At 51.2% G+C, this 27,422-nt stretch overlaps 1 protein-coding gene across 3 annotated transcripts in view; it reads right to left on the bottom strand.

Moving 5' to 3' along the window:
• Window positions 1-27,422, bottom strand: part of MGAT5B (alpha-1,6-mannosylglycoprotein 6-beta-N-acetylglucosaminyltransferase B) — a 69,458-nt gene that overhangs the window by 19,100 nt on the left and 22,936 nt on the right. For all 3 annotated transcript variants that reach the window (XM_033002391.2, XM_033002393.2, XM_033002394.2), the window contains exons 3-8: window positions 25,717-25,861; window positions 14,336-14,448; window positions 12,921-12,994; window positions 11,265-11,435; window positions 10,267-10,431; window positions 9,430-9,599 (exon numbers count right to left, since the gene is read on the bottom strand). In XM_033002391.2, coding sequence (XP_032858282.1) covers window positions 9,430-9,599; window positions 10,267-10,431; window positions 11,265-11,435; window positions 12,921-12,994; window positions 14,336-14,448; window positions 25,717-25,861 — 838 coding nt within the window. The remainder of the gene's footprint in view (window positions 1-9,429; window positions 9,600-10,266; window positions 10,432-11,264; window positions 11,436-12,920; window positions 12,995-14,335; window positions 14,449-25,716; window positions 25,862-27,422) is intronic.

Below are 27,422 nucleotides of genomic sequence, written 5' to 3'. Positions count from 1 at the left end.
CAGGGATGAGGAATTTCTGTTTTATTTTGCAAGTCTGAGCTCAGACAGTGTGAAATCTCACCCTTAGCTCCTGCCTGCCAAGATGTCTGTCTTTGTTTTCTTCTGGACTCTTCACTTACTCCTAGCACCTATTTGGAGATGGGAATTTATCCCAGACATCCCTGTAAGTATTTTCCCTTTTCTTAGGAATAAAAAGTCCAGACAGGTTTTACATTCCCAAGCTTTGAAGCTTTCCCCCTATGTGACCTCTCTTACTCATTCTAATCTCTCTGCATTTCCCCTTCTGAACATGAGAATCCTCTTTCCAGCCCTACCTAGGTTTTCTGTTGCTCAGTTGAAGCTCCAATGGACCCACAGTCCAAGGGTCCATTCTCTGAAGAGCACTTCCATAAGTTCCTCATCGCTTGCCCAGACCTACAACTATGCACAGCATTTCATCTATTGATCCCATGGCTGTTTGCAGAGGAAATCAATGGCTCTCCCACCTGGGGAACAGCCAAGCAATACAGTTATCACAAGCATTTCCTCTCCAATCTCTCACTAGTCTTCACCAACATCATCACAAGGGGTCATACATAGCCAGTGAAATTGGTTGGCCAATAGATATGAAAAAGGGCTCTTGGTCTGCTCCTGGCCATATCTCCCTCTTCTTCTGATATGGCTTGCAAGCCCTTGAGCGTTGGGCACCACGATCTTCCTTCCAGCCCCACCCTGACCTGAGACTGCTGAAGGGTCATCCCAAAATACTGACCATGACTCCAGAAAACAAGTAAATGTGGAACCACATTGCTTGCTAAAGCCAGGAAAAACACACAATTTCAATTTAAGGCGAAGAGCTGTGTTTGCAGCTGCTTCATTGCTCTTGTCAAAAAGAATATAAGCATCAGCTCCGGGCAGCCCGGCTGGGTCAGCCGCAGGGGAAACAGGTTGCCGTTTTATCACTTTTATGCACAATTTTACATGACATGGCTGATTGGGAATATGACAGGAATAGAAGGACTCTCACCTCCAACAGTCACCTCAGTACAGTAAATAGGGCAACACGGAGACCTACCCCTCCTGGGGAGGCTGAAGGGGAAGGGGAATTTTTAAGCCAGTAAAAAACCCCCCAGGATTTTATAGAGGTGCAATACTAAATACCACATTTTCTCACATACATGCTGCATTTTCCTCAGTGATCAGCCAAATGGCAATGCTGATTTACACCAACTTGGCGCTGTGGTGGAGCTACTCAGCTGATCCATAAACCTTGTATTTAACTAGAAATCCTCAAACCATAACATGTCTCTTGCAGCATACCCCGTCCTGTAGCTGGCACACATCATGCAAGCCGCTGCATTACAAAATAATCCGTAATTTTTTGAAAGCCCTAACCAAGCTTGACAAGGGGCTGCAGGAGACAGTAATTGGTGTATCTCATACCGAAGCTTCCAAAAAACTTTCCACCGCTTATGTAGAGCAGGTCGGGCTCCCCTGGCTCCCGCTTGTCACCACGATCTGCCACACGTCCCCTCTCTGGGTGCCCAGGACTTGCCACATCCAGTTACGCTCCCAGCGCCAAGGCTGCGAAGCAGGAATAGATCTAAAAGCAGGACCAGCGTCTTTGAAGCAGAGCATCTCTCTCATTTACCTCCCTCATCCTTCCTAAACACTTTATAACCACTGATCTTAATATTCCAATCATGCAAATCCAGGCTGCACCTCAGAGATGGGGGGGATTTTTTTTTCATTCCTCCTTATTTAAACATTCTTTATTCAAGCTTTCATCATTTGCCAGTTAAGTCAACTAATTTTCTGCTAAACCCAATTTCACTCATGGTTGGAGTGAGATTTCCCTGATTTTTCCTCATGCCATGTACTATTAATGGCGCTTGAAATTATGCAAATAAAATTGATGAGTGCAAATGCCTTCTTCTCAGCCAGTGCAGCCAAGAGATTTGTTTTTGAAAACCACTTGATCCCAGCTCCTGGAGAAACCTCCCCTCCCAGACCAGCCAAGGGTGGCGAGCAGCTCGTGCCCGGGCTCAGCACCTCCAGAGCCCCAGCAGGTGACCCAGTGGCTTGTCCCATCCCGACAGGCAGGATTAGTGCAGCGGCTCAGCGCTCGCTCCTCTTTGGGAGAGAGCAGCCGAAGCAGCTTCCATCCAAGGGATGGAAGCGCTGAGCTCGCCTCCCCTCCAGCTGCCTCCACCAGCTGTGCCTACTCCAGAATAAACCCACAGCAGCTCCTTGTCCTGCTATTTTCCCCTTGTAGGTACTTTAATCAACCAGGGGACGCATTTCTTTCCCAAGCACGGTGCAGGATCTCTGAAATCAGATGACTGCAGGGTTATCTTTACATCCCATTGACCTATTTTCATATCAACCCAACATTTCCTTCCACGTTATCACTCCTGGGGCTGAAAAGTCCAGCACTAAATGGATCTCGTGGGCATCTGCTGGCAGGTTGGGACAATATCCTGTATTATATTTAATTGCATCTTCTCTGCCTGCATCTGATGTCATCAGCAAGGCAGACTGCAGCAGGGGAAATGGAGGAGGGCTTCTTTCCTTTCTGCTCCCTCACCTTCTCCTTGTCTACAAGAGCCCAGCAAGAGCCCAGCAAGCACAGGGCCATCATCCAGGGGACGAAAGGTGCTGGAGTCAAGCCCGAGCAGCTCCCAGGGGTCTGTGACAAGCCCATCACAAGCAATTTAAAGTGCAAATCGGAGCCCACGAGATGGAACACCCCACTGCCTGGGCTCTGCTCCCAGCTCTTCCTCCTGCTACAAGGGACACAATGACCTCAAAAGGGAGGTTTTTCAAGCTATTACAGTATGTTTTTTAAAGCCACCTGCAATGGTTTTACTTTTGCAGTGTGCATTTGAACTGTTTTCTCTGGCCCATAATCAATCCTGTGGGACACAGCCCTACCCATCTGGGGGGTGAGGTCTAGCAATCAATTTATTCATTTCCAAGGTTCAACAAAACCCTGTTTTCCCATCATGGCAGGATGCAGCGCTTGCTGGAAACCTTAGCAGCACGTCCCCAGAAGACAGCTAATGCTCAGATTTTGTCACTCGTCTGACCAGCAGCAGCTCCATCGGGTCTGGGCAGGGCTCTGCCTGGAGATGCCCTCCGCTGGGAGTTCCCCAGGAAGGCATGTTTTCCGGGCTGCAAAGATAAGCCATGAGGAGTGAAGAGTGCTGGATGCTTTGCATCTTATAAAGGGATTGAAAGCCTCCAGAAATGGGGATTCAACAGTTCTGCGGGGCTGGAGGCTGGGTTTGATCCAGGGGATCCCCGTTGGACCATCTCTGGGTCCACTGAAACCTCCATCCTCCCCAACCTCGCCAGCCCAGAGGGCTCCAAGTCCCCGCAGGGAGGATCAACCCTCCCCACATCAGGCATAACCTCTTCTCACCTATATAAATTACCCAGCAATTAATATGGTTATGATAATCTTTATGTGACAAAGCAGAGGTTTTCACAATGGCAAAGAATCCAGCGAGCAAATTGTCATTTGGCTACAAAATAAACATATTTCATGAAAGAGTGTAATTTAACAGCTCGGTAATTCCTGCTAATTTGTGCACCTTTCTCTCCTACAAAATAAAGCCCTCAAAGGTGGAAGAAATCCCTCTCTGTTGCTCCTCACTACGGCTGGGCAGCTCATCCCTGCTCCCCATGTAGCTGCTGACAGCAAAGCTCCAAGCCGCCTCCTCGGAGGCGCCAGGAAGCCACTGTAATTAAAGGGAGAAGCTTTTGCAGTCTTGTTTCGATGTACCCAGATTTTACTTGTGAAGCTACACGGCTGCATCTCTGCAAGCAGCTATATCCAGCTGAAGAGGGGAGGAGCAGGGAAGATGATGGGATCCACCACTCCCCGGGGCAAGAGCCACCCTCCCAGCCGGGCAGGGTCAGCCCCTGGGGATGCACAGGAGGGTGCCAGAGCAAGAAGGTCTTTCTGGTCAGAAATTCAGCAAATAATTAAGAAAATTCCCAGGAAAGAGAAATAATTACTTGGTCTCCCCCTGGGAGCAGCAGAAGCTGAGCACTCACGTGCTCACGGTGCCTGGGCAGACCCTCAGATGGGCTGTCGCCTGCTGTCCCAACTGCCCCAGAAGCTCAAAATGAAGGGACAGTTTTAGCCAAATCTTCGCTATAGCAAAGCCAATTTCTACCCACTAAAGCCCCACACTCCTGCCTAACCCATCACCTAAGATATGGCTGCTGGAAACGTTTCCCGCTTCAATTACAGACTGGAGAATCCAATAAAGCTCAGACACACCATAGTGTGTCCAGCGTTTGTGTAACCTCTTGGTTCAGACTTTATCACCTCTGTCTTAGCAAGGGATTGCAGCGGTCAAGTACCCACAATCAGGGGCACCATCTTCAGCTCCCACCGAGACCTGTAACCAAACCCTCAGCCTTTCCAAAACCCGTAACATCCCATACACAACCATCTCCCAGAAACATCAAAGCCTGGCCAGAAAAAGAACAACCCAGTAGCCCTAACAGCTTACAGAAACACTCACTTTCAAGTAATGGGAACATCTGATACTACATGAAAGGATGAGATTTCCTCCCCACCAGTGTGGAGCTGATAAATCCCACAGCCACGCCACGCAGCTCCATCAGGACTGCACAAAACTGGTCACTTCTGGCTGTTTCCACACGTAGTTCCTGGCTCGCCCACAGAATGGCAAGGCTGTATTTGCCAGCTGGCGAGGGGAGGTGAAGCCTGGAGCCTGGACATTGCACAGGTGTTCATGTGAACAGATGCAAGACAGAAAGATAGCTTTTACCTGCCAGAAAATAATTAGAAATGCCTTCGCCTGGACATCGTATTTCCATTTGAACAGCCCTTTTTGCAGCCTGAATACACCTTGGTGGCTGTGGAAAGCACAGGAAAATAGCAACGATAATTATGTGCCAGGCAATGAGAGGAGAGCAGTGGCAGCAGGAGCTTGTCCCACTGCGGGGCTGGCCCTGCCACAGCCCGCCCATGCCACCCTGGCACACGGAGGGTGGCTCCTCACCCAAACCACACACCGGCCACAGCGACTGCTCAGCAGGCAAAGGGCTGCCAGCGTGGGTTACAAGCTTGTGTTTAAAATTAAGTGCCTTGCCAGGGCCAGTATAAGGAGTCCAGAACTTGACACTGGAGCAATTAAGCTCCGAGAACACTTTGTAAAGCCCTGACCCCACGAGGCATCAAATCCTGTTTTCTTCGACTTTCTGTCCTGCCTTATGAGCAGTTCATTTCAAGGGGACCATTGCAAAAAGCACCTTTCAGCATCGCCAAGATCAATACTCCCCGTGGCTCCTGCAGCTCGCAGCACCGCCCCCCCGCCCCCCCGAGCCTCTCCCTTAGCCCCCCAAAAGCAGCTGGAGATGCCGACATGACCATTCCCGTGACCTAAGGATGAGGGTAGAAGCAGGAGGTCCCATCAGTGCCCGTTGTGCCCCTTCTCCTGGGGGGAAAGGCTGAGCACATCCCTCCCTGCCTGCCCCTGGGGCGCGGGGGCTCTGGAGGAAGAGGCTCAGTTTATTGTGGCTTTTGCACTGGCGCAGCCATCGCTCTGAAGCGCTGCTTACAATTTCCCAACATCTCCTTCTGAGCTGCCTTGTTAACAACCCAGATCAGGTCTTTCAGGCACTTCCCACTCCTCCCCTACCAAGCAACACACACATGTACACCCGCCTTGATTCTCACTTCCCTGAAGCACATTTTGGCTACCAAAGCAGCACAAGGGGTCTTCAGCAAGAAGAAAATGTTTTCATTCAGATTTGGGATGTTTCTTCCTTCCCTGCTTCAAGACAGGGCTCAAAATGCTGCCAGCTCCCTCCAACACACCCAGCACAAGCCTCGTATGGGAAACAGCTCCTGACTCCCTGCTCCAGCTTGACACTTTGCTTTTCTCCCTGGGGAGCTGCACATGCCCAGCAACGCGTTGCGCCAGCCTCTAGATAATCCCATGTTTCACCCCTTGCCTGCCAAGACGCATTGGAAGAAGTTCACAAAGTCACTGCGAAATGCAAAAGAGGACAAACATCTGCACCGCACTAGTTCAACTACAGGAGAAAAATTAGTCTCTGGTAGGACACAGCAATGGGATTCACAGGTCTTTAAGGTCAATAGTGGGAAAAAGATAAACTGGATAAACTAGCTCTGGAAAACCAGAGCTGAACTCAGCAACTTTCATCTCAGACCTCACAGGGACATTCAGACAGTGCCCAGCCGAGCCGTGGAGCAAGCCTGCAGATCCCCAGAGCTCCCTGGCTGTGCTCCAGAATAGCACTTGTCACCTAAACTGGGGGAAGAACCATTAAACTCCCCTGCTATTCACAGCTTGGCATCTGCTGCTCTTCCCGTTGGAGCTGGCCAGGATGGAGAGGTGTCCAGCACACACAGTCATGCTCCTGACCTGTTCGTACTCCCAACCCTCCATCACCAGTTTTTTGGATCAGGGACTTACTTTTCCTCCTCATTTCCCTGATCCCCAGCATTTCAGACCCAATCCTGACCACCACTTCCAGGCACTGCTGCATTGCAATCAATATAGATGCTAATAATGAACAGCTCTTAGATAACTACTGGCTGAATTGTACACAGGCAAACCTTCCAGTGATCTCTTGCCAATGATCAATACATGTAGAAAAATCAGCTCAGAAACTTGAAGAGACAAAACCAAACCAGGACAGAGCTTATTCCGTGCTGAATAATTTATGGACAACAGCATTTGCTCTGTGAAGGCCATGCTGGGCAGGAGCAGCCACAGCTTTGAGCCATGAAAGGAGCAGGGGGTGTCAAAGAAAAATAAAACAGAAGCGGACTCAACATTTCACGTTGCCGGAGCAAAGTATCCTCAAACCCACCCTGACATTGGTGCCAGCCCCACTGCAAGCTCAGCATGAGATACCCAAGACAAGAGAGGACAAATTTAGTCCCAGACTTCAGCAGAGAAAAGCTTTGCTGTTTCAAGAGGTGGCATGGGGGCAGGAGGAACAAGAAATCCGAGTAATTGGGCTGAACCTTCTATGGCAACAAGGCTTTAGCTTTGCTTCATCCCTGCAGCCCAGCTCCAGCCCTTCATGCACCCCCTGACTCTCTGTGTACCAACCCCTGCCCAAAGCTGTGGCTACAAGTAAAGTCTCCTCCAGGCTTTTACGAAGAACCCAAGATTAACTATTAGCACAACTCAGGATTAATTACACGTGTTCTGCTAAGCTTCCCGCTCGCTGATGTTTGGGCGAAGGCTTATCTCAGCACTCCTCAGAGCCACCACTAATGCCATACCAGTCTGACAGCAGGGATGCTGCTGAGAGGTCTACAAGCACGGAGCAGGATCACCGGCACCGCTCGGTTCTCCCCTCGGGGGGGACCTCTGGTCCCCCTCCAGCACCCACATTAACCCACCTCTTGATGGGCAGCAGGAAGGGCCCAGCAAACACTGGGCTCAGTCTCCAAAGGGAGAGAGGGGACCCAGCTACACCCCCAGGTCCTGCTTCTGCTTGCCCCAGCCCCACCAGCGTGGAGGTGGACCCACGACGTGGGTGTCCAACACTTAAAATGTCATCAAATCCAGGCACAGAACAAGCACTCAGGGAGGCAGGGACAGTTTCTATCACTGGGACAGAGAAGTGCAAGATGTGCAGCCCCAGCCAGGTTCGCTCACTCCCCATCACAGCTACGAAAGAGAAAAGACAGAGGTGCCATTCCCAGGCATACCAGGGGACACCTCCAAATCCACATGAGAAGAGGAGGTCTTATCACGGCCAACCGATGTGGAAGCTCCTGCACTTCTGAGAAAGGTGAAATACTACAGGCAGCAACGCAGCTCTCTCCAGAGTCACTTGCAGGGGGAAACGGATGCTGCAAACCCCCCCGTAAGACTCAATCAGTTCCTTCCCCTCGTTAAACAACCACCATGAGGCTCTTCATTAAAAAACACAAACAAGAACCACACAACAACACAAACCTCCCAGCCATTAACTTTTTTCATCTTTGAGTACACAGATATTATTTAGCATGTCAATTTAGCTCAGCACGCCGCGCAGAGATCACCGTGATGCATGCCCGCCTCTTTGAGAAGCTGCTGCTTTTTGCATTAGGACCAGGATTATTTTTTTGAGTTAATTAGTCGGGAGCTAATTCCATTTGTTAATTCCGAATGCCGCAGGGGCTGGGTTGGGTTTTTTTGTTGTTTGTTTGGTGTTTTTTTTTTTTTTTTCCCCCAGGATTGTTGGTTTTTTTCACTCCCTTCTCAGCACGGCTCATTATGCAGCCGATGCTGGCTTAGCATCGCCCAAAACCTGCCCAGTCCCTGAGGCAGCTTCAGGCTTTTCTCAGTTTATAACCCATCTTAATTTGCATTTTCCCTGGCACTTGCCCTCCACTCAAGATGTCTCACAGGAGGCAAGAAAATCTTATGAGGTTACAGGAGGCAGCAGTGTCAGCCTGGTAATAACAGAACTGCATCAGCAGAGAGGAACGCAGCACACAGTTATCTTCTCATTCTTACTTTTTCCATCTAATATTGGTCCCTCTTGGAGACAGGGTGCTGTCTAGGGACACTTGTAGGGTGGTCTGGCATAGCTGTTTGCATACTCTCACCTTGCATCGCCCCATATCCCATGGCAGAAAAAGCCCATTCCTCTGTGGGAAGTGCCCCAGCAGCAGCAAATTCCCCTGCAGGTCCCCAAGCCACAACCAGCACCTCCTGAGGAGGCACTCCTTGGTGGCTGCCACCTCTCTGCAAGGGATGCACGTTATTTTTGGCAGCCGCCCCAGCTGCCTGCCTTGCAGCAGAGCAGGAAGGGAGGGAGGGACGGAAGGAAGGAAAGAAAGAAGGAAGACAGCAGCCACCGCTCCAATAACACTGGCAAAGCCACTGGGGTCGGGCACAGCCGCGCACAATGGGAAGAGCCAGAGACCTGCAGGACACCTGCATCCTGCAGCCACGTGGCCACCAGCCCTGCAGAGACCATCGCTGGGGAGAAGGGGGGTAAAAGGGAGCCCTTCCCACACCCAGCTCTAGGCAGGCATCTGGGGACACAGGTGATGCTGTGTGCTGACAGCAGGGGACTAATGCTGTCCTGATCCAGCGCCGGGACCAACGGGCAGAGCCTTGCCCCAGATACCTCCACATCAGCCCCATGCAAAGCCCTGCTGCAAAGCCTTACTGCAAAGTCCTTCCCACTCTCCTGGGCTGCAGGAGGGATGGGATCGATCCTAGCTGTGATGCTGGTGGTCTGCACCCACCCAACACTTGTACCAGTACGGCACCAGTGCTGCCCGAGATGCAGGTGGGGGAAAAGCCACCCCTGAGCCTTTGCAGACCTTGTGCCTTGATGCATGACCTCGATGTGATCCACACACACACACGGGGGGGTGGGAAAACCCTCTTGGGGGGTACCGCGGACCCATAGCACTGCAGCACCCACCTCTGCAGCTCCTTCAGGGAGACCGTGACCCTCAGGCTGTGTCCCAGGAGGAAGAGGGCAGCCAGGATGTCAGCCCACTGCACCATCTCTCCCAGAGGGCCCCCCTTCAGCACCCGCGGGCTGAAAACATCCCCCGACTCCTCCGTCAGGAAGCCGATATGGATCAAGATCTGGAGAGACATGGAGAGGGGTCAGTGCTGGGACGGGTGGCGCTGGAGAAAAGGGACAATTTGGGTTTTCCAGCCCAAAATGACTTATGGTCCCCAATTCCCTCCAGCTCCTTTTGCATGCTGTAATTAGGGAAATCAGTTGGGTGTAAAGACAAGTGATCTATGTCCAATTAGCAAAGACCCAATAGTCAGAGTTTACCAGCTCCCATTGACCGGGACTCTGTATTTTGGGACCAGGCTCACGTTCCTGATGTACATCACAGTCCATCCCACAGACCAGAGCCAGATCTCCCGGCACACAGGGACCAAAGGACAGGCCACCACAAAATCACCAAAGGGAGGGCCAGCAACCTCATCACCTCTGCAGAGACGTGCCAGACTCCCTGCCCGCTGCCGTTGGCTGTCTACCAGCTGGACACTGTCTCCTACCCACCAGGACCCGCCTTCAAAATTCACCCCACTGTTCAGCACCACCAGTCCTGTGACATCCCAAACGTGTACAGAGTCACGCCCACGTACCACAGCCCAACCCTGCAGACCCACATGCTTCCATAAATGAATTTTCCTCCCAGCTCGCTCACATCCCAGCTGTCTCCACTCCCTGTGCTCCCAAGGGCTCAGCTTTCCCATCTCCCCACCATGACTTCCCCATGCAATTTGCTCATACGTGTTTCTGGTCCCTTTGCTGGCCCTTCAGCTTCTGCTCGAGGCGCCGAGCCGCCCGCAGCCACTGCTGGGCCAAGTGCCGGATCCTCTTCTTCATGAAGCTGAGGGACTCCTTGCCCGTGCCGATCAGCTCCAGGAGGCGAGCCAGGTCGCTCCGAAAAGCTGCCTGGGAAAGGAGCACGCTCTGCATTTTGAGTGTATGGAAAGCAGCTGCGAGAGGAGCCCCTGGCCTGGCGGAGGTTTGTCCATCGCAGCTGAGATGCTGTGGGTCCTTCCTGGACGGACAGCTTCCCCTGGTGCCCCCAGACCTGACAGCAGAGCCCCTCCACTTCATCCACCAAATCCCAGGGGCCCCGTTGTACCCAGAGCATCTCATGACACCCCAGATTCCTCAGTACAGGAAAGACATGGACCTGCTCGAGAGGGTTCAGAGGAGGCCACAAAAATGATCCAAGGGATGGAACACCTCCCCTTTGAGGCCAGGCTGAGAGAGTTGGGGTGGTTCAGCCTGGAGAAGAGAAGGCTCTGGAAAACCTTCTTGCAGCCTTTCAGTACTTAAAGGGGGCTACAGGAAAGATGGGAGCAGACTTTTTAGTAGGGTCTGTTGCAATAGGACAAGGGGTGATGGTTTTAAACTGAAGGAGGGTAGATTCAGACTAGATATAAGGAAGAAATTTTTTATGATGAGGGTGGTGAGACACTGGAGCGGGTTGCCCAGAGAGGTGGTGGGTGCCCCATCTCTGGAAACTTTCAAGGCCAGGTTGGACGGGGCTCTGAGCAACCCGAGCTGGTTGAGGATGTCCCTGGGCATTGCAGGGGGTTGGACCAGACCTTTAAAGGTCCCTTCTGACCCAAACCACTCTGTGATTCTATGAAAACCCACGTGAGGCATCATGGCCCTGCTGACACTGGGAACATTTATTTCCCTCAGCCTTCAAGCCAACGTCTCCCCCCTCAAGCCCCCCAGAGCCAGCAGGACACAGGCTGCCCCCACCTTACCTGCGCCCGGGGCAGCGGCGGGGGGGAAGGCGAAGCCGCCGTCCGGTTTCGCCACAGCAGGGGAGGGCAGAACCACTCGACTTCGCTGAGGTAGATGAGGAATGAGCACTCAGTGCCGTCCACACCAAAAAACGCATAGCAGGGGTCGGAGGTCCACCTGGCCCTCATCCACTGCGAGGGGACAAAGAAACACGTGGGGCTCGTCCTCGGGCTGGGAGGGGACGTGGCAGTCCTGCGAGCTGCCCCTGCTATGAGCAACCTCTCTCCATCACCTTTCTCTAGCTGGGAGCTGGAAATGAAGGGCAGAGGGTGGATAAAGGGCTGCAAACCAGCATGCTCCCAGCACCAGTGCTGCAGTGCTGGTGTTTGCCCCCCCCCCCCGGCGCCTCCAGGGCACATGGGGCAGAGAAGGAGCCAGAAGGGTTTGCTGGGGGCTCCCCGGGTTTCTAGCACTGGTTCCAGCACCACCACGTGCCTTCCCCAGGGGCACAACCATTAATCCCTAGGAAATTATACACCACAGGGTTTTCTTCTCGTTAGCTTTGCTGGGGAGCGAGCCGAGCTGCTGATCTCATTGCTCCAGGCGCAGCAGGGCAAGGAGACAGATCCACCAGTGGTCCCCGAGGATGACTTCACATGAAGGAGAATAACCAGCAAGCAGAGCAGTGATTTATCATCCCCTGCAACGGCTCTTGCCAGCCTCTTCCTAATTCAACTACAAAACCAAATCTACTCGGGAGACAGGTCACTGCACCCAATATGTAAAATGCAGCAATCACCCAGATAGGAGATCGAATTACAGCCTTCCACGATTAAATTACATTCCGAATTTATTCAAATTGTGGAAGGAAAGGATGCCTAGCACCAGGGGAAGAGGAAAATACAAAGTCCCTAGTATCATTTTAATACACATCTTTTCAGGGAGACTGAGCCCTACAAAAGCCTAAGCTTGAAGCAGAAGGCTAGGAAGAGGAGGGAAGAGAGAGATGCTTTTAATTAGTTCCTGTAAATATGCTCTCTGACAAAGCAGTCACGCTCTGGGCCAAATGTCAGGCTATATTCAGGTTTAAAGAGCAGGCCAGGTCAGGCAGGACATCCTATTTGAGATGGAGGTCCTGGCCACCTTAACAAGATACTCTTCTGTGCAATGCTGAGATTATTCTCCAGACATGACCTTACACTCCAGATATTTAAAAACGATGTGACAGCACTTTCTCCTCACCACGCTTCTGTCTTTAAACACAGAAACTACAGGCAGAGAGGGCTGCAGGCACAGGCGGTCTCACAGAGCTGGTTCTGCTGCTGCCTGCACACCTCGGCACCATGTCTTCAGAGCTTCACACGAAGGTATATGCCTTATTATTGGGGGAAAACAGTTACATTTGTATAGCAAAGGCTCCCAGAGGAGCCTGGACACCTCCCTTGTGTTTTCTCCTCACAGCACATCCATGCTTTGCTTTCCACATCTTTGGCTCTGTTCCTCTTTCTGCAACAGGCTTCACCTTTCTCATTTTAAAGCAAACAGTTTTATTCTGGAAAGAATCCCTCTCCCCACTGCCCTTCCCACTCTAACCCCCAGAGTCGTCGCTTTGTGCCCTTCCCAGCAGCTCCCACCCCAGGTCGAGACCCTCTCCCAGACAGGGAACCCCAACTCACCTCCACTTTCCCAGCGCAGTCAGGGTACTTGGGGTCCCTGGGCACCTCGCACTGGTCCCTCCTGCCTTCCACCACTGCAGAAAGACAATTTTGGCATGGGGAGAGCTGGGATGTGCTGGCAGAGCAGCGGGATGGGATGGGGCTGCCAGCCCCCAAGCACATTCATCGGCACCGCAGCTGGGCTGGCAGGCAACCCCATCCCACTTGATGTAGCAGGACAACAAGATGTGAAGCATCTTCCTCAAGGTCACGGAGGAAACAGAGGAAACCCCCCAGCCCTGCTTCGATGCTGAGAGCACACTCCCCTTTCATAAATCTCAGCAGGTCTCTTTACAACACCTCCCTGCAGCTCTCAGCCTGGTCCAGACCCCAGGTCTCACCTACCCATGTTCCTGTTAATCATCCATAAGCAGGCTGCAGTATCTAAGGAAGCGCTTGACAGCCTTTACACCATAAACTTGCAATAAAAATTGTCCTGCTGAGCAGATGAGAGAAAACTAATCACTCAGGGTCAACCCCAGAATAAGGCACAAAAGTAGCTAAAAAGGTAATAGGATCTTTTATTTCTCTGTGGTTGGATCAATAAAAGACACCACCCCTCCCATAAGTCCTCCTTTGCCTATAACGGGAAAAGAATGAAGTGGAAGAGGCAACAGAAGCATCTTCTACTTGATGATGCCAGTCCAAACCCCAGAAACCATGCAGCCATGTGGATAAACATCTGGAGAGCCCAGCTGCTCTCCCAGCACTACCGGCGTGGGATGGGAACATTTCTCCTGGCACTGGATCCCAGCCCCTATGCTTTGGATCCAAACCACCACAATTTTCTATCCAGGTGTTTGTACTGGCACTGCTCCTCATCTTTAATTCTGCATTTAATTCTGTGGCATTTATTTCTGACAGCAGTTCAGATTTGTCACCATTCCTCCCCCTTGCAGGCATAAGTTTCCAAGATCTTGCTCCTCTACAGATTGATCTCCCCCCGCTCTTGAGTCCTCTTGGGCCAAGTGAGGCTACACTTTTAGGAGAACATCACTGCTGTTCAGAGACCATGGAGCAGGGTTCCCTATGCAGCCTGCTTTTCCAGCCTTCCTGGCTGTAATAGCAAGATGAGAGTCCTGGAAACCTCCGAGAAGGCTCAGACCACACTCAGGACCTCTCCTCCCGCAAAGAGATGGTGTGACCATATGCTGCAGCTGCACAGAGCTGGACACAAACAGCCCTAGGAGGTCTGCCAAAGAGCTTCAGGTGCCCTACTTAGTCCTGCAGAAGGAGTGAGCTGGGTAACCTCAGACCAGCATCCATTTCCCTGCATTTTTACCAAATTTTTTGTGGTAGGTTTGGCTGGATCTCCCTATTGCAACTGCAAAATGCATAAGGAGGTTTGGAGCACGGGGACCCCTGGGGACACTCACCTTTCCCGTTCAGGAGGCTGTTCCGGAGAATCTGATCTACTTTTATTGCGATGTCTGAGACATTTTGAGCTATAGCTTGGATCCTCTCCATCAGCCCGGCTGCTGGCTGGAACCTGGGAAAAAACAAACAAACAAACAAACAACTAATAGACCCTGAAAACTTGATGTTTCCCAGTGGTGACATGACCCCCAGGGGTGCTGACAGCAAACTTGCCATCCTTGGCATCTGCCAGCAGGTTGAATTTAGCTCCAGGAAGGAACATGGGAACGCCTGGTCCAGTGTGCACGGGGCAAAGAGGTCACTGCCCTCCAAGAGGTTTCATTAAAAATCTAAGTAAATCAGTACTCCGTCATTTTTCATGGTGTGCTGATGATAAACACAGACACATCTGTGCATTTTACATGGGGAAAAATTAAATAGGCTGGAAAAAATTGTTTTTCTTATTTCAGATGTGCTACGTTTGAAAATCCTCCACTGTGAATATTGGCTTTGTGGTGCATGTAGGAAGCTGTGCTGGGAAAAAAAGGGATTTAAAAAAAAAAAAAAAAAACAGAGAAAGGAAGGAAAAACCGGAGGAGGGCTGCGGATGCTTGTGGGCCTGGGGCAGACTGTCAACAGATGCAAAACACGCAGGACACGTGGATGCCCTGAGCCAGACCATCCACCAAAGATTTAGGCGAGCAGATTTCCAGGTCCTGGGCCAAGGGCTGTGCAGGGACAGGGTGCTGGGGCGAGCACTGGCAGCACTGCATGAGCCAGGCTTGAGCTGGGCATCGCAGCCCCAGCAGAGCCCGCAGGCACCTTCCCACCAAGGCTTGAGATCAGATTCCATCGCTTTGAATCGCTGCATATGCCATCTCTCAAATTAAACCTCGCAATCAATACCGTCCTGGGTAAACAGCACCATTAAACTCATCTACATAACACATTGTGTAGGCGGAGCGACAGAGCACTGTAAAGAGGCCAGGTGTCAATTAAAACCTGGTGTAATATATAAAAGGGTAAGAGAACTCAATCCATCAGCAGCGGTGCCCTGCCAGGCTTGACAAGGAGCAAGCTCTCCACCCCCAACGCCTCGCCTGCCACTTCCACCACAAACAACCACGTCTCGACGAGCACGGTTACCGCAGTAAATAATTTCCCCTTCTGCAGCATCTGGGTCATAAGTTTTTCCTCCTGCTGCTGCCGAGATCATTATTATACAAGGAAATATCATAAGCAGTGAGCACAACCGAAAGGGCTACACCTTGAATACTCTTGGCACAAAAAATATGTGCTGATGTCAGGCCCTTCCCGGTGAAGTTTTATGTTTGTTCTCCAGCAGATCAGTGAACCCAAAGGCTGGGATTTAAAGTACCTCTGTCCTCAAGGCTAAAAAAATCCTAGTTTTATGAACCGATACTGCTTCGGTTGTTGATTTAAAGTCCATTCGCTAGCAGCAAGCAGCCCACATTTTTCCTTCTGGCATGGTTTATGACCATCAATATTCAGCCTGCATACCTCCACAGGGAGCCACATATCTTAGGCTTTTAAGAAATAATAATTAAATGCAGAGGACACCATTGCCCCCAAGTAACTTTCAACCTTTGCAGAGAATAAACCCCAGGTATCCTGCCAGCTACTGTAACGGCAGCAGCAGGGTGGTTGCTCATGAGACCCTGGTAAAATATGGGCACAGAAATGACCTACGATAAGCTCTGCCTATCAGCGTGGCTCTGAGGAGATAAAATGCTCCCAGTCTGAGGGCTGCACGGCTCAGCCAGCTCTGAAATCTTGCAAACCTCACATTTCTGCAACACTTTTTCCACCAGCAAGCAGCCATCAGACCATGCGGGTGATGCACAGACACTCAGTAAACCCAGAACACCTGGGATGGGCAATATAGGAGCAAATGTCACAAAGACGCAGTGAGTTTAGAGCCAGTGAGCCCAACCTCCTGCTCCAACAACAAGAGAGGGATGTTGGCTTGGTGGAGATGTTCCTCAGGTTTCTTCATCACTCGTGGCAAGGAGAGAGGACAAGCACAGCCATGGCAGCCCTGCTCCCACTCTTCAGAGCACCTAGATTAGCCCACAATCCAACTTCTGCCTCCTCCTAGAAGCTACCCCAATTCTCACTGGGGTCCAAAACCGCTCCCAAACACCCAAGTAATCAGGCAAACCTCAAAAGTCAACAGCAGCCTTGGTCCCCATCTCCTCTCTGACGACCTCCAGACCTCAGCTCAGCCAGGGCTCAGCACTGGGCACCCACAAACACATTCAAACAAAAATCACGACTATTAACCTAAATAAATGGCTTTCTCCCAGGCGCAGCCTTGCAGCCAGCCTAAGTCCTGCCAGCACTCTGGCCACAGCAGTGGTTTCCACTGGGTGATGGATCTGGCCCAGCATCTATGCCAGCTTGCCCACCTCTTGTGAGCTGCAGCTGCTCCCCAAACACAAAGATTTTAACTCGGACACCTTTGGTGTTAAATATATGTCTGATCATTGCACTCAGATAGCACTTCCAGCTCTCGCAAAGAAGACAGCCATGTCACATAGGCTCCGTGAGGCTTTCCCCAAAACACAGAGGGTTACTGCAAAGTGACACAAAAAATGTCCAACATGGTTCTTGGCATATATTAAGAAGATGGAAAACTGGCAGAAAACGTCCCTCCAAAATAAGGAACCGGGGTCAAATTTCCCACTGCTTGCATACTCATCACCCTTACGCGTCAAACTAGTTTTCTCCAAATCCCCATGACTTTGAGCGAGGGATTTCATTCTTGGGGTGAAGAGCCATGCTCCCACGTCGGGAGCACTGACGGCCTTGGTGTTAGCACTAGCATGGGCAGCACAAAGTCAGCTGCCTCGGTGTTGCTATCTGCTGGGCAACAAGGACCTCACTTGATAAGAAAATTACATTTAACGTATTAAAGAGATGACAAAAAGGTTAAGAGTAAGTTACATCACCTATCATTATAGTGATTTGTCATCTGGGCAGAGGACAAGAAAATAAGACATTTAAAGCAAAACCTCAAACACAAAAAGGCTTTCTGGAGCTCGTCAGCATTTGATGCCTTATTCTTAGTGACTGGAGACACTGGGAAGGACAAGGTAACTGGCGGCTTCTGCTCAGTGACAGCTAAGCAGAAGGGGAATATCCCACCACGTGCCTCCATCCGAGCTGGGATGGCAGCACGGCCTCCGCCAGCCCAGCGGAAAGAACAGCTTGCTTCCAGCGCTACCACTGCACAGGGAGCAGCAATAGGCTTTTTTTTTTTTTCCTTGTTGCTTTTTAAATTTTTCTATAGTGACAATATAAATGCCACCAAAATGTGCTGGGGCTGTGCCAGCTATTGAAACTATAGTAAATTACTATGGGTTTTCTAGAACAAATTTTTCCCTGGGACCTTAAAACCGTTTACTACAGCAAATACAGTACTTTTACTTCTAACCATCAATATTGATTTCATCTTTATTATTTTCAGATTTATATTTCCCCATGTTGATGAAGATTCAGATCACACTGTGCTTGATAATGCACTGTATACAGTATTCATCTCGTTTCAAAAACTGATATTAAGATGTATCTTTCCCCACTGGCAGATCATTTGCCATATAATATAGCCAGAGGTTGAGTTTTCCTTTACTTTTTTATGCATTAATTTGGTTCCCTTCACTTTGTCTCTTGTCCCCAACTCCACGGCAGCAGCTCAGATTCAGCCTGTTTATCTCTTTACAAGTCACTGTATTTTTATTGCCTTTTATAAAAGTGGCATTATGAAAAGATGAATCTCTTTCTATTTGTGTGTTGTCTTCATAATACAAGCCCTAAACATATTTGCTTGCTCATCCGATATTTCTTGCTATTAACTGGTGAAAGCAGGGACTTTGGGAAGACCAATACAGATGGAGAAAAGCAGATGTTCTGAAGATAATGCATCAACAAATGCAACATTCGCACAGAGCAGTTTACCAAAGGATTTCAACTTGCTCATTACAATGCCTGCACTGGCATTTGCCTCTCTAAAGACTTTTTTTTTTTTTTTTTTTCCCAAAGACCCAAGGCAGAGCAGAAAGCAGCTGGGGAGGGTGCACAGGGTTGGTGCTGGGCTCTCAGCGCTTCCCTACTCTGGCAACACAAATCACTCCCCAACATCCAGCCCCACGACAGCCTCGCTCTCCAGGCCAGGGAGCTGAGATCCCAGAGGCGGCACTGATGGATAACCCTTCCCAGCAATGAGAAAAAGGCCTTTCCCGTCCTCCTGGCTCCTGTTGCAGCTTTTGAGGCACTGCCTGTTAAAACAGCTGGGGTACGTCCTGGAGAAACAAACCCCCAGGGCATCTCCAGCCAGTCACCCATGATCTTAGGCTCCTCTCCCCATCCACCCACCCTGGTGGGATGAGCTCAGAGTTGCCCAACAACCAGCGGGGGACAAGCTGAGGAAAGCCAAGTGGTGCCCCCGGGGACGTGGGGAAAAGCCTGCATCCAAGTGCTGGATAACTAAAAAAGGTGATTTGAATCTTTAAGAAGACAGAGCAATTAAAAGCTTTGCTCCTCTGGCGTAACAGGATCCACGCAGAACTCATTGATGCTGGAGGCAAAGCTTTTCTGGAGAATTCACGTCCTTGTGCTCATCTCTGCAACCTCTCTGAGGTGGCTTGCACACGAAAGGCTGGGAGCCAGGGCTGCCCACGGGGGAGAGAGCAAGGACACAAACACGGACACACAAGGGGGTTACCAGGCAGCTGATGCTCTCCCTAAAACCGGGGTCACAGTCCCCTGACACCGATGCTCCCCATGGGGGGTGTAGTGGCAGCGATGGCCAGGAGGGTGCCCTGCTCATGAGGCTCAGCTGTGTGTTTTCTGTTTATTTGACTTGTAATCCTGGTTTTTAATCCTCCTAACTCTGGTGCTGGAGCTATTACCCTAAGCTTGGATAAACAACCTTGGCTTGGTTTGAGCTGGTGGTCCGTGCAGTGGGTGGGGAGGATGCAGGATGCCGTGATGGGGAGCACAGGGAGGGTCCCATGCCCTGCTCCGCTTGGGGAAGGCTCAGACCCCCAGAGAGCAGAGCAGAAACCTGAAGCCCTGGTCGCTATCAGCTTGGCAGAAATTTATAGCAATATTGGGGGAAAAAAAAGTGCTGGGGCTGAGGCACAGGACTTGCTGCTTTGCTATCGCCAGCGCAGGCTCTGCCAGCTTGTTCAGCTCCTCGGTACCTTTCCTGACATCAAACAAGGACAGGGATGTTGCACCTAGCTTTGCAACCTCCGAGAGCCACGTATAAGAAGCCCCATACCACTGATAAATGGTCTTACTCTTCATAGGCAGCTCCAGCCAGTCAACTGGGTAAAAATTTAAAAAGAAATAAAAATATTCCAAAACTCAAAGAACAGTGTATTCTGCCAATATAATTTCCAGTATCTCTGTATACTGCAATCTTTTCCACTACATCTCAGGGCTGAGACAGACAGCTCAGTCTCCTCTCCATGAACACCTGAATAAAGACCTGAGTACACTCTGGCCATGTTTGCGCTCGCTGGAAATTTACCCTGGGCAAATATCCCAGAGAACATGTTTTGGGATGGGAATGTTCCTTGGAAACTCATCTGAAGCAAGTATCGGATGATGCAAGGGCCTAGCCCTGCCTGAACTCCTCCAACACCAAGTTACATAATAAATCACGTAACAAATACTGGAGCATTTTACTCACCAAAGTACACCCATTTATTTTAATTTCAGTTTACTGTGGGTGACGTTTCTCACACAAATGCATTTAGAGGACCAGACCCTGAGCTAAGCCAAAGCCCACAGCTGCACGCCACAGAGAAGGACGCTGACATTTTAACAAGTCGGCAATAAATTTCATGAAAAATATTATGAAAACCAACTTTCCAGTCAAAGCCAGTATATCGCCAACATAGGGAGAACTTGCCAGCAAAGTATAACTGAGATTATTAATTAAAATATTTTATGACTGCTATAAAGTGCTCTGAGCTCCTTCCCAAGCAGAATACAAAACCAAAGCCACAAGCTCAAACCTTCGCTTTCCTCCCGACTCCCAGAGCAGACCCGAGCCGAGCCATATGCCCAGGCAGCAGCGGGTTTTATTTATGTGAACACGAAGGGTGACGGACAGGAGGGTTATGGGATCAGTCACTTTTATATATGTTAATCTTCACTTGATTGGAGCATAAATCGGATATATTTGCCTAGGTGCTTGAGTAGCCTGATGCAGGCTGCGAGAAACCACCTTTGGTGAGCTGTGAAGACATTGCCAGCCTCGGCAGTCCTGACTAAGAGGGACCTGCCCAAAAGTTAGACCAAAAATACCCAGTTTTGATCACGATCCTGGGGATGAGGGATTGCCTGGATAAGATGCTCTCCCAAGCCCGTTCTTTTCTACAGTCCCCAGCCTCACATTTGCTTTGCCAGCTGGGTGTTCCATGGGCATGCTCCACTTCATTTTGGAAGGTTTATTTTGGCAGCCTGTGTTTCCACCATTGGCACTACAGACTCCCCAGACACCCTCTTCCCCCTCACCCATGCTTCCCCCAGCTGCAAAGCCCCCAGGCTCACCCCTCCGGAGGGGGCTGCTTGCTCCCAGCTACTCCAAAATGAGGGACACCCAATGGAGGGTTAACAGGAACTGATTTTCCTCATAGGGTGAATCAGACACACAGCCTGGGCAAAGGCACACTGGTGCCACACTCCTCCCCACCCCACATCACCACCCCCCCAACACTGCCCCAAAGCCCTGGGCTCTGCTCGCCCCAGGGGATTGGGAGCCAAGGGCTTTGCCTGTGCAAGCCACCCGAGACAACACAACCAACCACGGCACAAAAACGCCAGCAACAGCAATTTGCCTCCATGTGTTAACGCATCAGGGAGCCTCATTTGCAAAGCCCTGCAATAAAGCAGCCTCCGGCGTTTCAGTGCTTCCAGATGAAAAGGCACAAAATAAACAGAAAGCAAAGCCTATCGTAGAGTTAGGTCCAGCAAATCGAGCTGGAGGTTTTGGGGGAGATACAAACCTGGGAGCAGGGCGGGGAGGGTGTGAGTGACCTGGACACACATGAGCACCAAGACCCCTACCACATTGGTGATGCCCATCACCCTCTGGCTGTGGGTCTCTCCCACCAGACCCAGAGCCCCTCGGTCACGGTGGAGGCACAGTTCCCTGGTCACCCTGCTAGTGGTACATAGCCACCTCTCCACTCTGCCTTAGAGAGAAAATTAATTTATCTCAGCTGCCCAAGCATGAATTTCCCCACACATCATCTCCCTTGAGTCTGATGGGGACCCCAGACTGTGGGGTCCTCAGCGACCCCCTGCACTGTGCCCATCCCCTCCAAGCTAACACAGAAAGCATCCAGGACCAGGCTGGAGACGTCCTCAGAAGCTAGCAAGAAACAACCCACCACCCCTGCCAGGCTGAAATGGGCTGCAGAACATGCGAGGAAGGAGAGCACCAGGGAGGAAGGCTCCCGCAGCGCTGGGCTGTCCTGCCCAGCTGCATCCCCGACGCTGTTCCTGCAGTTGAGCTTTGCTTAGCAAAACATGCACCCAGCAAAGCTGGGCTGGATCACAGGATGGGTCTCCCCTTCCCCACAGGCTCTGCCCGCTCTGCACAGCTTTCACCCCACATAGCAGCACCTTCACCTGGCAGATGCCTTCGTTAAGCGCCACAGCATGCTGAGGAGATGGGGAGACGGTGCACAGAGGGGTGCAAGACCGCTCCGGGCTCACCTGGATAGCAGGGGACTGTGGCATCTGGCAGCAATTTCACTAAAGCCAGTTTATCAACGGCAACAATTCAGGAATTAATAGAGCCAGGCTAGCAGGATGCAGGAACATCACCCATTTAGTGTCATATTGTAAGCCTTTTAATTACTGGGGGAATATGGAGTCATGTAATGATTACAAGAACAAATACTTAAAGTGTGTGGAAATTAACTGAGCCTTGGCAGTAATTAAGCTTGAAGATTAATCAGTCGTTTGCAAATAACACCCTTTGCAGGCTAACCACTATGTGGGGAAGAGAGATGCCCAGGGCTGAGAGCATTGCAGACCCCAGCCTTCCCCTCTGCCACCCCCTGGCAGGCATGGGGGGGCAGGGGCAGCCCTGCTCCTGGAAAAGGGCTTTTCTGAGCCCCAGTGCTGCCAGGTTTCAGTGCCAGCTTGGGTCAGCCACTTCAGACCCCCTCCCTCCCAAGCGCTTTCCAGTGGGGGACCAATATTTCCACTGCAAACTAATATTTCCCTTGCCCAGTAAATAGCTTTCCAGGAGGCTTCCATAAGTACTTCTAATTTCCTTCCCCTCTGATGATTTACGAGGGTTGCATTCATTAACAGCAGTATTGATTTTTCTGCAGCTGACTGGCAGGCTGCTCGCCCTCGTTAGGGAATCCATCACTTACCTTCCCAGCACGGGCAGGGTGCGGGCAGAAGGGATCCAGCAACACCCAGGCACAGAGTAGGCTGGTTCACAGGTACAGCCTGTGTCCCCTTACCCCAGCACGACATCCCACAAAACCCCTGGGAAGCTCTTCTAAGGAGGTTGTTGGACATTTGGATGGTCCAAGAGTTTTTTCCAAAGCACTGCAAGAGGCTGGCAGGTACATATAGAAGCATCTATAGAGTATTCAATCAGACAACACCTACAGAGCAAGAACGATCTTGGAGTAACATTCAGCCACATAAAGCTGCCTTCCCTGGCAGCTGGGAGGCTTTCCAAGACAGGTCATTAATTACACCCCATATATTTATATTCCTCCTTGAACTTTCTAAGGGGAAAAGCCACCCCTGACCTCCACCGGAGTGGTGCTGGAGTGGGACAGTGCTCATGGGCTATTCCATAAAGCCCACTGAAGCCTTCACTTCCTTCGTCTTCATTGGGGCTCTGCAAACCCAAGCCCTCCCAATTTAAGCTCCTATGTTAAGCAGGAGAGTGCTTTGTGAAAACAAGCATTAATCCACTTTTGTGCAGGTGGAATTGCAAAGTCTGCGCTCGGGGCTTTGCCAAGAGGGGAAGGAAACTAAGGCAGCCACCATGCTAACCACAGATGCTTTAAACAATAAAATCCCTTTGAAATTAGCACCCTTTAATTGTATTATCTTTTGCTGACAGCTTCAAGTTGGTCACTGGTGATCAAAGAGACAGAGAGGGAAGGCGGAAACAAGCATTTGGTGGAGTCCCAGGGTCCTAATAATGAACAGCACCAAGGCATCTCCACGGCCACGGGGCTGATCGGGGCTCAGGAGACCCCGCTCGGTCGTGGTGCAGTTGGTGGTGCCCATTCCCCCTCGGCACAGGGCTTCCCCAGAAAAGGTACCCAGAAAGGGTACTATGGACGAGGTAGTGTGTGCGGCAGCAGAGACGGAGCCACTCAAACCCGCTGAGACCCAGCAGACCTGTAACACTTCCAACAGGTCTCCTCTGACCACAGACCTCAGCCAGACCCAGGAGCTGCAGGGAAGGAGGGCAGCGCTTGGGAAAGGCTTCACAAGTGTTTGCAAGTGCTGCCAGTGCTTCTTTAGAGACCGTCACAGCAAAAATCCATCCACAAGAAACCCCGCCATGATGCGGGCATCTTCATCTGGAGATGCTCTGCCCCATGAGCAAAACCTGATTTTCAGAGACTAGATGGGAACAGGGAGATGACACAGATGGGCTTTGATGCAGGATCAAGGGAAGGGACTTAAATGCATTTAAGACGTAATTTATAAAGAGCAAAAGGTGATAAACTAGTTGTCCCCAATTTTCTATTCCTGAATATTAAGACATCTGCAACCTCAACTGCTCAAGCCCATCCCAGCACATACACAAAAGCTGAGGCTGTTTTGATGTGTTGGATCCATAAGCTCCCATCCTCTCTGGTCTCTCCAAGCGATGGCCCCAGAGTCACCAGCCACACAGCAGATCTGAAACGCAAGATCCCCATCTGCAGCAATTGCTGCCAGTTCACATAAATGCTTTTAAGTTTATCTCTTGGCTGCTGGTGTACAGAAATTACCATCACATGAAATTATTGGTTCTTTTAACACAAGATTGGCCAAGAAAATCATCAAATGTGAGCAAGCACCTTCCAGTCACTGGCTGTAATAGTCCTGTCCATTCCTCTCTGGGATTACTGTTGTCCAACTTGTATGCTTGGGTACCAGCCAGTCTCGTAATGACAAAATCCCCAGCACCTGCCATTACCGAGGTAAATTATATTTTTCAGTGGTTGAAATTATGTTACTTAAAAGGCAAGACCATGCTCTCCAAGGCTGCCTGTGCAGCTTTAATTCATGTGTGCACGCAGTATGGCACAGCACAGCCTTTAATTACAGGCTCACTTACTCTATTTTCCATTACAGGCAAAAAAGAGACTCCTAAGGAAAGCAAGGGAGAGAAATGGAAACGATGATGGAAACAGGGAGGCACAGGAACTCGGGTGGGCTGTGGAGCATGGCCACGGAAGGAGGCAGAGGTGGGAATGCCAGGCGGGAGCACAGAACAGGGCAGCGGTGACCGCTGCATGTCACATCCCTGTCACCCACCACTCACGTGTCACCTGTGACTCCACCTGAGCAAAATCCATGCTGGCATCTTTTCCGCATTGCAAAGTTTATCCCAAATGCTGCCCCTCATTTTTTTCATCTCTGCTCCTCCACATTCAAGTCACTTTAGTTACTGTTTTTGCAGGGCTTGGTGTGACAGCCCAATTAGTATTAACATATATTTAAAGGTTGTCAAAGCAAAGGGAAATGTCTCTTTAGTAAAACAGCATGTCATGACGGGAAGGTCTGACAGCATCTCTCAAGCTGCGAGCTGGGATGGATGCGGTACGTGCATCACAGGCAGCCAGGACACCAGCTCTGTGCAGCGAGTGTTCCAGGGGACAACAGTTTGCTCCTATTTTATTTGAAACCTTGCTCAACTCCAAGGCTGGGCATGTCAGCCCCGGATTTCAATCAACAATCATTTCAACAGGTACCTGAAGCACATGGGCACAAAGAAACCGGCCTGAGCTCTCTTCAGGGTTTAATGGCAGAGGGAGCACAGGCCATGCACCAGGTGCTGCTCCAGCCATCGGCGAGTCCCACCGCAGCACGGTGGTGAAGAGACACCCTCCCACACTGCGACACTAGCAGCTGGGACAGGTGCTACAAGTAATTGCAAAAACGACGGTAATTTCAGAAATCCCAAAAGAAAAGGGTCCCAGAAATGACAAACAACAAGACTGCAAAACATCTGCCCGAGCCCCATGCCCTGGTGGGCTCCACCATCCCCATGCAGCAGCTCAGCCCGACACCTCAGAGCACATCAGGGGTTTTTGTTCCTCCAACCCCCCCCGAGCCCGGCGCCGCTCCGCAGGGTCTGCATGGGGCATCGGCGCAGCCGACTGACCTGTCCAGAGGGAATCGCGCTTCATCCCCTTTGTGGAAGTCAGTGCTATTTTCCAGCCTGGCCAGGATGTCCATCCTCTTCATCAGCATCTCCAGCATGTCGCTCATTCGCCGCAGCACCCCTCGGGACTCCAGCGCGCCCATCACTGCAGGCACACAAAGAGCAAGCGAGACACGGTCACGGGCTGGGCGCTGTCATGTCAGACCAAGAAAATCCCCCTCCCCACAGCTTCAGCCCCAAACCTGCCTGCGGTCCTGCCCTGCTGATGGGCTCAGTGCTCTATGGACCGTCTCAGTGTTGTCTAGTCCCCAAAATCCCCTCCCTGGCTCTGCCAACAGTCCCCTAGCCCCATCATCCTGCCCAAGCACTGCTTAAACTGTGACTGTGCCCAAATCCAGCTGGGCTGCTACAGCTCCAGACAGCCAGTGCTTATACCAGCCCTGGATCCAGCTTCCTCGCCTGCCTCTCTGGGCATAAACTCCTGGCTTGTCCACCCGATCCAGCCTGTCCTGAGTGCTTACGGGAAACCAACTTCATTCTCAAACACTAACCAAACAGCCTTTCATTTTGCACTTCTATTTTTCACCCTCCAAGACACACCTAGCCCAGCATCCTGCCTTTGACAGCAGCCTGAAGGGGATACTTAAGGAAAAACATGGGAAATGGAGCAAATAGGTAGTCCTCCCCCAGCACATCCTCTCGGCAGCACCGTATTTTCCTGTTGCAGAGAAGAATTTCTTTTCTACCCAAATCTGCTACAGGGTGGGTGCCCCAGCACTGGAAATACCTCTGTCTCAACCACTGCATCTCAGCAAACCCACCCCAGCAGGAAAGGCCCCCAGTTCCCAGCCCTGTTTAACACTCTGCTTCCTACAGGTCTGCACAGCACCAACCTGCTGCTGTGTTGAAAACACTGGGTAATACACAAGCTCCTGGCTCCCAGTTTGATCTGCTGTCTAGTGACAGGCAGCCCTGAGCCTGAAGCCAGGGAACAGAATATAAAGCTCCTGTTTCATCTCAGCGTGGCTCATTTCACATTAGTAATAACTTAATCAGTGCATAATCCCCTGAACTTCTCCCGTTTAGCTTATCTCTGCTGTTCCACTCACATGTACTTTTCAAGAGGCAGCACATATTTAATTTAGGGAGCAGCAGGAGCCGGGTGGGCGACACTGGGAAGGCAAGCGGCTGCTGGACACCCTGGGTGGCTATAAGGACTTACGGACAGCTCATGCATCTCCAAACAGATGCCAAACCGGGTCTTGCAGAGCCAGAGGGTGGCTGTGCTGGTGCATCCCCTGGGTCCCCCCCCCCCGCACAGCACCCCACACCCAGCTCAGCCCGGGCGGTGGGATGGAGTGGGGCATTCCAACAGCTTCTCCTCGCCGCAGGAGCCAACTCGGGCCACGGTGCACATCAAACAGCACGGAGACCGGCTTCAGTGAGAGATCTAGATGGTTTTGGTATTCAGATGAGAGCGGTGCGTACGGCCACGGTGGGAACCAGCTCACCGCAACGGCTCCCACGGCTGCAGAGATGCAGCCCCGGCTCCCTCCCCACTCCCCCAGTAAATCACTCGCTAACCCCAGCTCCTGGCAGCTGCAGGTCGGTTCTCCAGTGCTGAGGGCAGAGGGCTGCATCGGCACCGCAGCTGACCCGGGGGCTTCGGCCAGGCGCTCGCCCCGGCAGGCACTGAGAAAGCCTCG

Source organism: Tyto alba, unplaced genomic scaffold (genome assembly GCF_018691265.1).
Source record: "Tyto alba isolate M040663 unplaced genomic scaffold, T.alba_DEE_v4.0 Super-Scaffold_39, whole genome shotgun sequence".
Classification (NCBI taxonomy): Eukaryota; Metazoa; Chordata; class Aves; order Strigiformes; family Tytonidae; genus Tyto; species Tyto alba.
This window is presented reverse-complemented; position numbering and strand designations above follow the sequence as displayed.